The sequence below is a fragment of the Scyliorhinus torazame genome, unplaced genomic scaffold (genome assembly GCF_047496885.1).
Source record: "Scyliorhinus torazame isolate Kashiwa2021f unplaced genomic scaffold, sScyTor2.1 scaffold_836, whole genome shotgun sequence".
NCBI classification, from domain to species: domain Eukaryota; kingdom Metazoa; phylum Chordata; class Chondrichthyes; order Carcharhiniformes; family Scyliorhinidae; genus Scyliorhinus; species Scyliorhinus torazame.
In genome coordinates this window covers 9,513-20,000 of record NW_027308563.1, presented here as the reverse complement: position 1 = coordinate 20,000, position 10,488 = coordinate 9,513, and the positions used below count along the sequence as shown (strand labels likewise).

Sequence of the window (10,488 nt, the reverse complement as noted above, 5' to 3'; positions counted from 1 at the left end):
GACTATGGGTCTACCTGGGGGAATTTTATGTGGAACTGTCCATGTTTCCGGATTTTTATGTATTTTTGGGAGGAGATAAAATATTCGTGGTAAGGGTTGTAATTGTGTAAAATATTCCAATTGTTTTTCAGTAATATACTGTAAATTGTGTAATTGTACCATCAAGCCTGTAATCTGGTCATATGTTTGATGGTATATTGGTGTTGATAACTTAGTGTAGTACTCCTTGTTGTTAAGTTGTCGATAAGCTTCAAAAAGATACTGTTGTCGATCCATAACAACAATATTATTTCCTTTGTCTGCTGGCTTTATGATGATATCTAAGTTAGATTTAAGCTGCCTGATTGCTTGTCGTTCCATTCTCGTTAAGTTTTGTTTGTCTTTTACTTGTTTGATTTTTGTGATGTCTGAATTAATTTTTTGGATGAAACTTTTTATTTCTGGGTCTATTTTTTGTTCTGGTGGGTTCCAATTTGATTGAGGTAGGAAGGGTTGTTTGTCATCTGATGTTGCATATTCAAAAAAACTGAGGATTTTAATTCTTCTGAAAAAGCTTTCAAGATCTATTTGAATTTGTGTATTATCTGGCTTTTGTACTGGGACAAACGTTAATCCTTTGTTTAAAATTTTTTCTTGTATCATGGTAAGTTTGAATGTACTTGATATGTTAACTATTGTATTGTTAAGATTGAGTGGTTCTTCTTGTAGGCTCGTTTTATTGCCATGTAAGTGTGTTAACCAATTATTTAGTATAGCTATAGCTGTTTCGTCCGTCCAATGAATGTTACCTAACTGGACCTGGAAAAACCTATTCGGAATTGCTGGGATGAAAGAATGCTGGTTAATGTATTGGTTCAAGGCTGTGATGGTCCTCTTCTGTTCTTGTGGGAGATTTGCACTATAATTGAGTTCAACTATAAAAATCTCTGCTTTAGGGAATTTTTGTTTTGTAGTATTCAATAGGATCTCGAGTTGTTTAATCGCAGTGGAAGGTTTTTGTGTGCGGTTATCAATACCAATTGATAACACCACTTTTTGTATTTTCGAAGAGGGTTGTAATTTGTTTAGAACAGTACTGATGTGGGAAAATTTTGCTCCAGGAAAACAGTCGAATTGTATGTTTGGATCCGGACAATGTTTAATTTTCATGAGGTTGGAATCTCCTATTATTAATGTAGATTTTTGTGGCAAAAATGGCCAATCTTCATTCTTGTCATTTGTGTGAAGATGTTGTATCATAGATATTGTAGTTACTTTTTGTATCATGGGGAATGTTGTGTCCGGTGATGATGAGTGTGTCTGTAATGACTGTGTAGGGTTGTGTCTATCCATCTCTGGGCTAACAGCTCTGTAGGACCAAGTAAGTGATTGGATAGGGGCTTTTAAAAGACCTAGAAAACTCGAACATGTCGGTGTAGATGACGGGGATGAAACTATGTGTTCCATAATTAAATTCTTAGAAGTACTTGGCACTGTTTGTGTTTGTATTTGCTGTTTTTTGTGTAATGTTATTGGTGTTGAGATGTCTGTATGTTCGGAAAGTGATCCTGCAATTTGTTGATTGTCCTGTTGTTGTTTTGTAGAAGTAGTCGTTTTTAATCCTTTCAATGTTAAGACCTTTTGTAAGTTCAAGATATATTCTTTTGTTTTTTGGATTGTTTTAGTTCTGAATTTATTCTTAACTTTTGTTTTGTGCCATTGTACAGCTTTTGAAAAAGCTTCCTCGCATCTATTTATATCGATAATTTTTTGTAATTTATTAAATAATGTTTTCAGGTTTGTTTTATAATGTTGAATTAATAAAACTTTAGTGTTATAAACCCAATTGTTTGCATTGATTGTTAATCTATTTGTTGTTGTAGTAGTTAACCCTGCTGGTTTTATTGAGTCTATTAGTGACTTTGATAATTGTACAATGTGTGTAGGGGTGTCCTCTTCAAGAATAGATAATTGGTGCATACTTTGTAACATTTTAAAAATTATTTTAACGGTTGGGATGAATGTATTTGTCCGGATATAAATGGGATTCATTGTATTGTTGTTCATTTTGTGATGACCGCCACATCCAGGTTACCTTGAAAAGAAATGTTTTTTTTGTAAATTAAATATTTAAGTTAGATATACTTATAATTAGGAAAGTACAAGTACATGACAGTTAAGAATCTTGGACAATTTTTAATAAAATATTTTAGGAAAAATAATTATTTTTATTCACACTTTTACTAAATTATCAATAAACATTTATATTTACGGAAACCAAATATAATATACATATCAATACATATTTTAATGTTTACATAAGAAAAAAAACTTTTGATACTCTTATTCTCCGTTTGTTACCTAAGACTACTATATAAAGTAGCTAGGTTTTTTGGGGAGAAATGGATACTGCAGTATATGTCTAAAAGGTGGTAGAAATGGACGATAGTTAGTTTTAAAGTATAGTTAGGGTAATTTAATTTTTTTTTTTTTTTTTTTTTTTTTTTTTTTTTTTTTTTTTTTTTTTTTTTTTTTTCCTCAAATATATTGTAACCAATTGTGAAGAATGGCCATGGCTGTGTCGTCTGTCCAGGTTATATTATTGTGTGAAACAGTAAAAACTTTATTTGATATGCTTGGGATATAACATTTATTTCTAATAAAGTCATTTAAAGTGACAATTGTTCGGATTTGTTTTTCTGGAAGTTTGCGGCTAAAATTGATTTCTGTGATGAAAATTTTAGTTCTGGGGAATTTTTGTGCGGCTATTTTTAATAGGATTTGTAATTGTTTAATAGCAGTGGTAGATGTTTGTGTACGGTTGAAAATACCTATGGAAAATATTATTGTATTTATTATGGGACAGGATTTTAATTTATGTAAAACGGAGGTAATGTGGATGAATTTTGCGCGTGGGAAACTGTCCAATTGAATATTGGGGTTGGGGCAATTTTTAATAGTGGATAGATTGGAGTCACCTATAATTAGAGCAGACTTTTTTGGTATTAAGAACCATTTTTTATTTTTGTAAAATGTATGGGGGTGTTGTAATATAATATATTTGGTCTCGTCATTCGTGGTAGTGGGTAAAATTTTATTTGGTATGTGTCTAACGTCGGTTATTTTTATAATTGGACTGTCAGTTACGTCGTCACTTGATTGTGACTGGACTGGGGTTGTTAGTAGATCGAAGTGTGTGGTATAAGTTGGGATTTGTGGTATAGGTGTAAAATTGTCATTGTGACTTAGTGCTGCATATTCGAAATCCGAATTTATGTCTTGTGTTTCCGGAGGGTCAATTACCTTTGTGTCTATAGGTGAAATGTTAATATTCGAATTAAAAATGTAGTTATGAGTTTTTTCAATAATCTCGAATCTTGCATTTTGTCTGAAATTTTTGTTATACCACCTTTTTGCCATATCAAATGCCTCTTGTGGCCGCTCCTTCCCAAAATCTTTTTCTAATTTGTTAAGTAATTTTTTTAGGTGTGTTTTATAATGGTCTATAACAATTGTTTGGGTAGTTTGAGCCCAATTATTTGCATTTATTATTAATTTTGAGCTAATTTGCGGGGTAACTCCTATGGGTCGAATTGAATTGATTAATGTATTGGATACTTTTTTTATATATTTGGGGATGTTCCCTTCTGTTAACGTCAGGTGATGCATATATTGCAGCATTTTGTACATTATTTTGGTTGCTGGTAAATCGAAATTTTCTTCAGTGAAAAGGATGGTGGTATTCATCCTTAAAATAAAACAGAAAGAGTTAATTTCTTATATAATTTTAAATACTTTATATGTAAGTAACATTAGTTATCGATGAAATTTTTTTTTTTTTTTTTTTTTTTTTTTTTTTTTTTTGAGGAAAAACCGAATAAATGTAACCTAAAATACAAACCATTTAAAATTGTTGTATCTATATTAATTTAATTATTATTGTATATCAAACTACGTTAATGTGATAAAGATAGAGAGCACGAGATCGACCAGGCGCGAGACTGGAAAATAGCCTTAAAGTTTTTGGGAATTATTCCCAAATTATAACATACCTGAGAGTGGTTTTGCTGAGATTTTTGAAATTTGAATGTAGTCTAATAGTGGACTATCTAGTGGAAGGAATCATTCCTTGTTAGACTTTATATTTACTTTTATTAAAAATATTTGTATTAAAAAATGCTACCTGGAGAGTTGTGTAGAGAAACGAACTGGTTGATGGACTAGCCCTCTGCTATGTCACGATGGGAATCTTCCTTTGTAGATATTACAAAATGTTAAAGATTTTTGAAAAAATTATTTCTTTTTTATTAAAAAATGAGGAAAAATTTTTTGTGAAAAACCACTTTTTAAAAAAATTTTGTGCTATCTGCATCGAAGTAGAGAGTACAGATCTTTATGTGGGCTACTAAAACCTATTTTGTAGGCAAACAATGGTCCCGACATGTTTCGCAGACATTACTGCTCATCAGGGGACTGTTTTTCGTCCACTAAGAGCCTTCCTCTCACTAAATGTGTAGCACAAATTTCCAAATCAAAAATCTTACTTTTTTTTAAAAAAATTAAAAAAATTCCATTAAAAAAATCCTTATTTAAAAGATTTTTTTAAAAAAAGTTTTAACTAGGTAAAGGTAATTAATTATTGAAATGGTTTTACCTCAGAATTAATCAAAAATAGTAGAAATGTTCTCTGAAACGTAGTAGAAATATGGAGGATTTGGTGAAGCAACCTACTCCGGAGTGAGTCTGGAAGCTTCTGACCAACTGTCAGCCAGTAACAGCTGCATAAAACCGTTTTTTTTAAAAAAAAAACTGTGATGTCATAAACGTCAACATACCTGAAAGAATTAGCATATTTAAATTAGGAATTGTACATTTTGTAATATTAATATGGAGCTATTAATTATTTTAAAATGCTTTTTATCTTTTTGATCTCCTTTGATTGTCATTTAAACTGTCTTGTAAACCATCAAAATGAATGTTGGTTAACATGTGATTTAATTTGGTAAACGTATTGGCCAAAGGAAATCATATCAAATCACACATCTCATCGATATCCCACTCTCCATCTTCAGCACATATTTATGTAATAAATTTTAATCCTATCTATATTAACAAAAAAATGCTAATAGCCTAAGATCCTTTATGAAATGTTAAAAACGAACAAGAAATTGGTTTGATTTTTTAATATCTGATCATTGATTCGTTATATATAACTAATTCGTGTAGTTTAATTGGGAATTTATATTTTTTTATATTAAAAAGAATAATTTGGCGGGTTGAGTTCCGTAAAGAAATGTTTAAGTTTTTGAATGTAATTGAGGAAAGTGTGTTTAAAGAAAAGTGTGTTAGTAAAGATTTTAATGGGCAGTGACAGGAACTTGGAAAGCTCGGCTGCCGGTTTAAACTGTCTTTACCAAGATGGCGGGTGGCCAGCGGCCGCTGAAATCGCCGATAATAGTCCGAGTTATTAATGAAGTAATTTGTGTTGTGAGAAGACAGAATGGTAAGGTCTTTTGTCTGTCAACTTTGTTCGTGACTCGAGGTTAGTAACAAAGCTGTTAGGACGTATATTTACTGGAAAATTTATATTCGGCTGGAGTTAAAATGGCGGATCGGGTTTATTTTTTTAAAACAAAACCTTCGTTTTATGGAAGATCTTTGGATTTATTAATTATACTTTATGAAGATAAAACAAAGGGGGATAGTGTCTATCAATTATATACTGAACTGCGTTATGAAAAATTAGTTTGAAAGATTTTATATCGGAGGATTTATGTCGGGTGCGCAGCGTGACTGGTGAAACGGGAAAAGCAGGTATGTGTGTCTGTGTTGCAGTCAGTTTAAAAACCGTCAGTTAAGACCTGTAGTAGTAATTATGAGAAAAAAGTCAGTGAATTGGTCCTTATGAGCTATTATTCTTTTTTTAAAAACATTTTTTATAAATCTTAGTCCTTTCATGGTATGAATATTTAAAGGGGAAGGGAGAAATATTATTTGGGGAAAGTTTTTTTTAAAAAAATCTGGGGTTTGTATGGAAAGGAGTTTTATGGAGAGAACTGGGGGATGTGATTGGTTGTTGGGGTGGGTCGTGGTGGGTTTTTTTGCAAAGTTTTTTATAGGAGTTTCGAGGTGGGGGTTGTAAGCAAAATGAGGGGTTTTACTTTTGGTAGAGGGGATGGGAAGGTTGGGGTGGAGGGTGCATACTAGGTTTGAGTGATGGGTAAGCTTTGGACCGGGCTGGAGTAGAGGGAGAAGGTTGGATGAGGGAAGTTTCTACTGTAGGAGGAGTTCCCAGATGAGGGAAGGGGCTTCTATGGTTAGGACAAGGGTTTTTTTTAAGGACAGGACTATGTCAATCAAGGATGAAGTGTTAATGGATAATATAGGGGTAATGGGGGGAAGAAAAACTTGGTTAACAATATAAACCAATGTTTTTCCAGAAAATATTTGTCCTTTATGGAAATGTGTATTTTTTTGTAGGTTCCGTACAGTATGTGGACCCGTATAATTCTGGACTAGGAAGATTCGAGAAAAGCAAGGTCCTTTGGATTGTGTAAGTGTGTCTTGATATTATTATACACATAAACTGAATAATATGTGCACTTATACAATCTGTTAGAGGTGGTTGTGCTTATTAAAGGGTGGAATATTATCAGAAATATGTGAGGGAGAAAGATCATTTTCTAATTATTAAAAACTTGCCTAATGTAACTAACTGGGAATAGTTATCATTTTATTTAAACAGGGTTTAAAGCTTCATGATTTATGTAGGGGGGCAAACGGTTTAGTGGGGAACAGGGTTTGTGGAGGGGTAGGCTGTTTGTGAATGAGGGGGTATGTGGGGGAGAGAAAAGGGGCCTGTGAGGTTGAGTTGTGGGGAGGAGGGAGGCCTATGAGGTTGAGTTGTGGGGAGGAGGGGGGGGGGTTTGTGAGGTTGAGGTGTGGGGAGGAAAAAGGTCTGTGAGGTTGAGTTGTGGGGAGAAGAGGGGCTTATGAGGTTGTGTTGTGGGGAGGAAGGGGAACTGTGAGGTTGAGTTGTGGAGAGGGGGGGTTGTAGGGAGGAGGGGGGTCTGTGAGGTTGAGTTGTGGGGAGGAAGGGGGCTTGTGAGATTAAGTCGTGGGGAGAAGGGGGGCCCTATAAGATTAAAATATGGGGAGGGGGGGGGTTCTGTAAAGTTGAGTTGTGGGGAGGAGGGGGAGGGTCTGTGAGATTAAGTTGTAGGGAGGAGGGGGATCTTGTGAGGTTGAATTGTGGGAAGGAAGGGGGGCCTGTAAGGTTGAGTTGTGGGGAAAAGGGGAGTCCTATAAGGTTAAGTTGTGGGGAGGAGGGGGGGTCTGTGTAGTTAAGTTGTGGATAGGAAGGGGGGTCTGTGAAATTGAGTTGTGGGGAGAAGAGGGGGTATGTGAGGTTAAGTTGTAGGGAGGAGAAAGGACCTGTGAGGTTGAGTTGTGGGAAGGAGAGGGGATCTATGAGGTTGAGTTGTGGGGAGGAAGGGGAGTAGTTGAGGTTAAGTTGTGGGGAGGAAGGGGAGTATGGTGAGGTTGAGTTGTGGGGAGAAGAAAGGACCTGTGAGGTTGAGTTGTGGGGAGAAGAAAGGACCTGTGAGGTTGAGTTGTGGGGAGGAAAGGGGAACTATGAGGTTGAGTTGTGGGGAGGGGTTTGGGCCTGTGAGGTGAGTTGTGGGGAGGAAGGGGAGTCTAGTAAGGTTGAGTTGTAGGGAGGAGAATGAACCTGTGAGGTTGAGTTGTGGGGAGGAGGGGGGATCTATGAGATTGAGATGTGGGGAGGAGTTGGGGTCTGTGAGGTCTGGTGAGGTTAAGTTGTGGGGAGGAGAAAGGACTTGCGAGTTTGAGTTCTGGGGAAGAGAGAGGACCTATGAGGTTGAGTTGTGGGTAGGAGTTGGAGCCTGTGGGGTTGAGTTGTGGGGAGGAAGGGGGGTCTGGTGAGGTTAAGTTGTGGGGAGGAGAAAGGGCTTGTGAGGTTGAATTGTAGGGAGGAGAGTGGACCTATGAGGTTGAGTTGTGGTGAGTAGTTGGGGCCTGTGAGGTTGAGTTGTGGGAAGGAAGGGGGGTCTGGTGAGGTTAAGTTGTGGGGAGGAGAAAGGACTTGTGAGGTTGAGTTCTGGGGAAGAGAGGGGACGTATGAGGTTGAGTTGTGGTGAGGAGTTGGGGCCTATGAGGTTGAGTTGTGTGGAGGAGTTGGGGCCTGTAAGGTTGAGTTGTGGGAAGGAAAGGGGATCTGGTGAGGTTAAGTTGTGGGGAGGAGAAAGGACTTGTGAGGTTGAGTTCTGGGGAAGAGAGGGGACCTATGAGGTTGAGTTGTGGTGAGGAGTTGGGGCCTATGAGGTTGAGTTGTGTGGAGGAGTTGGGGCCTGTAAGGTTGAGTTGTGGGGAGGAAAGGGGATCTGGTGAGGTTAAGTTGTGGGGAGGAGAAAGGACTTGTGAGGTTGAGTTCTGGGGAAGAGAGGGGACCTATGAGGTTGAGTTGTGGTGGGGAGTTGGGGCCTATGAGGTTGAGTTGTGTGGAGGAGTTGGGGCCTGTAAGGTTAAGTTGTGGGAAGGAAGGGTGGTTTTGTGAGGATGAGTTGTGGGGAGGAGAAAGGACCCTTGAGTTTGAATTGTGGAGAGGAGAGTGCATCTATGATGTTGAATTGTGGGGAGGAGTTGGGGTCTATAAGGTTGAGTTGTGGGAAAAAAAGGGGGGGCTCCGGTGAGGTCGAGTTATGTGGAGGAGAAAGGATCTGTGAGGTTAAATAGTGGGAGGAGAGGGTGTCTATGAGGTTAAGTTGTGGGGAGGAGTTGGGGCCTGTGAGGTTGAGTTTTGGGGAGGAAGGGGGGTCTGGTGTGGTATAAGTTGTGGGGAGGAGAAGGGATGTATGAGGTTGAATTGTGGGGAGGAAAGGGGACCTATGAGGTTGAGTTGTGGGGAGGAGTTGGGGTCTATGAGGTTGAGTTGTGGGGAGGAAGGGGGGTCTGGTGTGGTATAAGTTGTGGGGAGGAGAAAGGACTTGAGGTTAAGTTGTGGGAGAAGAGGGGACCTATGAGGTTGAGTTGTGGGGAGGAGTTGGGGCCTGTGAGGTTAAGTTGTAGGGAGGAAGGGGGGGTCTAGTAAGGTTGAATTGTGGGGAGGAGAAAGGAACTGTGAGGTTGAGTTGTGGGGAGGAGAGGGGACCTATGAGGTTGAGTTATCAGGAGGAGTTGGGGCCTGTGAGATTGATTTGTGGGGAGGAAGGGGGTCTGGTAAGGTTGAGTTGTGGGGAAGAGAAAGGACCTATGAGGTTAAATTGTGGGGGGGAAAATTGGGGCCTGTGAGGTATGTGTTGTGGGGAGGAAGGGGGGTCTGGTGAGGTTAAGTTGTGTGGAGGAAGAAAGGACCTGTGAGGTTGAGTTGTGGGGAGAAAGGGGGTCTGGTGAGGTTGAGTTGTGGGGGGGAGAAAGGACCTGTGAAGTTAAGTTGTGGGGAGGAGAGGGGAACTATGAGGTTGAGTTGTGGTGAGGAAGGGGGGTCGGGTGAACTTGAGTTGTAGGAAGGAGAAAGGACTTGTGAGGTTGAGTTGTGGGGACGAGAGGGAATCTATGAGGTTGAGTTGTGGGGGGGAGCTGGGGCCGATGAGGTTGAATTATGGGGAAGAAGTGGGGTCTGGTGAGGTTGAGTATGTAGGGAGGAGAGAGGACCTGTGAGGTTAAGTTGTGGGAAGGAGAGGTGATCTATCAGGTTTAGTTGTGGAGAGGAGAGGGGACCTCTGAGATTGAGTTGTGGAGAGGAGTTGGGACCTGTGAGGTTGAGTTGTGGGGAGGAAGAGGGGTCTAGTGAGGTTGGGTTGTGGGGAGGAGAAAGGACCTATGAGGTCGAATTGTGGGGAGGAGAGGGGACCTATAAGGTTGAGTTGTGGGGAAGGGTTGGGGCCTGTAAGGTTGAGTTGTGGGGAGGAAGGGGGATCTGGTGCGGTTGAATTGTGGGGAGGAGAAAGGACCTATGAGGTTGAGTTGTGGGGAGGAGAGAGGACTTATGAGGTTGAGTTGTGGGGAGAAGTTGGGGTCTGTGAGGTTGAATTGTGGGGAGGAAGGGGGGTCTGGTAAGGTTAAGTTGTGGGGAGGAGAAAGGACCTGTGAGATTGAGTTGTAGGGGAGGGGGCTCTGGTGAGGTTGAGTTGTGGGGAAGAGAAATGACTTGTGAGGTTAAGTTGTGGGAGGAGAGGGGATTTATGAAGTTGAGTTGTGGAGGGGAGTTGGGGCCTGTGAGGTTGAGTTGTGGGGAGGAAGGGGGATCTGGTGCGGTTGAATTGTGGGGAGGAGAAAGGACCTATGAGGTTGAGTTGTGGGGAAGAGAAAGGAACTGTGAGGTTGAGTTGTGGGGAGGAGTTGGGGCCTGTGAAGTTGAGATGTGGGGAGGAAAGGGGGTCGGGTGAGGTTGAGTTGTGGGGAGGAAGGGGGGTGTGGTGCGGTTGAGTTAAGGCGAGGAGAAAGGGCCCGTGAGTTTGAGTTGTGGGGAAGAGAGGGGATTTATGA

The 10,488-nt window shown here is 39.8% G+C and overlaps 1 protein-coding gene and 2 long non-coding RNA genes across 3 annotated transcripts in view; 1 reads left to right on the top strand and 2 right to left on the bottom strand.

Moving 5' to 3' along the window:
- The window catches only part of LOC140406743 (uncharacterized), a 7,263-nt gene extending 2,503 nt beyond the window's left edge, over nt 1-4,760 (bottom strand). The window contains exons 1-2 of the long non-coding RNA XR_011939271.1: nt 4,634-4,760; nt 4,163-4,232 (exon numbers count right to left, since the gene is read on the bottom strand). This is a non-coding gene — a long non-coding RNA (uncharacterized lncRNA). The remainder of the gene's footprint in view (nt 1-4,162; nt 4,233-4,633) is intronic.
- LOC140406749 (uncharacterized) overlaps nt 1-6,783 on the top strand; it is a 22,986-nt gene extending 16,203 nt beyond the window's left edge. Inside the window, exon 3 of the long non-coding RNA XR_011939274.1 lies at nt 6,460-6,783. This is a non-coding gene — a long non-coding RNA (uncharacterized lncRNA). The remainder of the gene's footprint in view (nt 1-6,459) is intronic.
- Nucleotides 2,110-4,082, bottom strand: LOC140406742 (uncharacterized). The gene is made up of 2 exons (XM_072494692.1): nt 4,032-4,082; nt 2,110-3,727 (listed from the first exon to the last, which is right to left on the bottom strand). Exon 2 carries the CDS (start codon nt 3,724-3,726, stop codon nt 2,518-2,520), a length of 1,209 nt encoding a protein of 402 aa, XP_072350793.1. The 5' UTR covers nt 3,727; nt 4,032-4,082; the 3' UTR covers nt 2,110-2,517.
- Nucleotides 6,784-10,488: the final 3,705 nt, after the last annotated feature.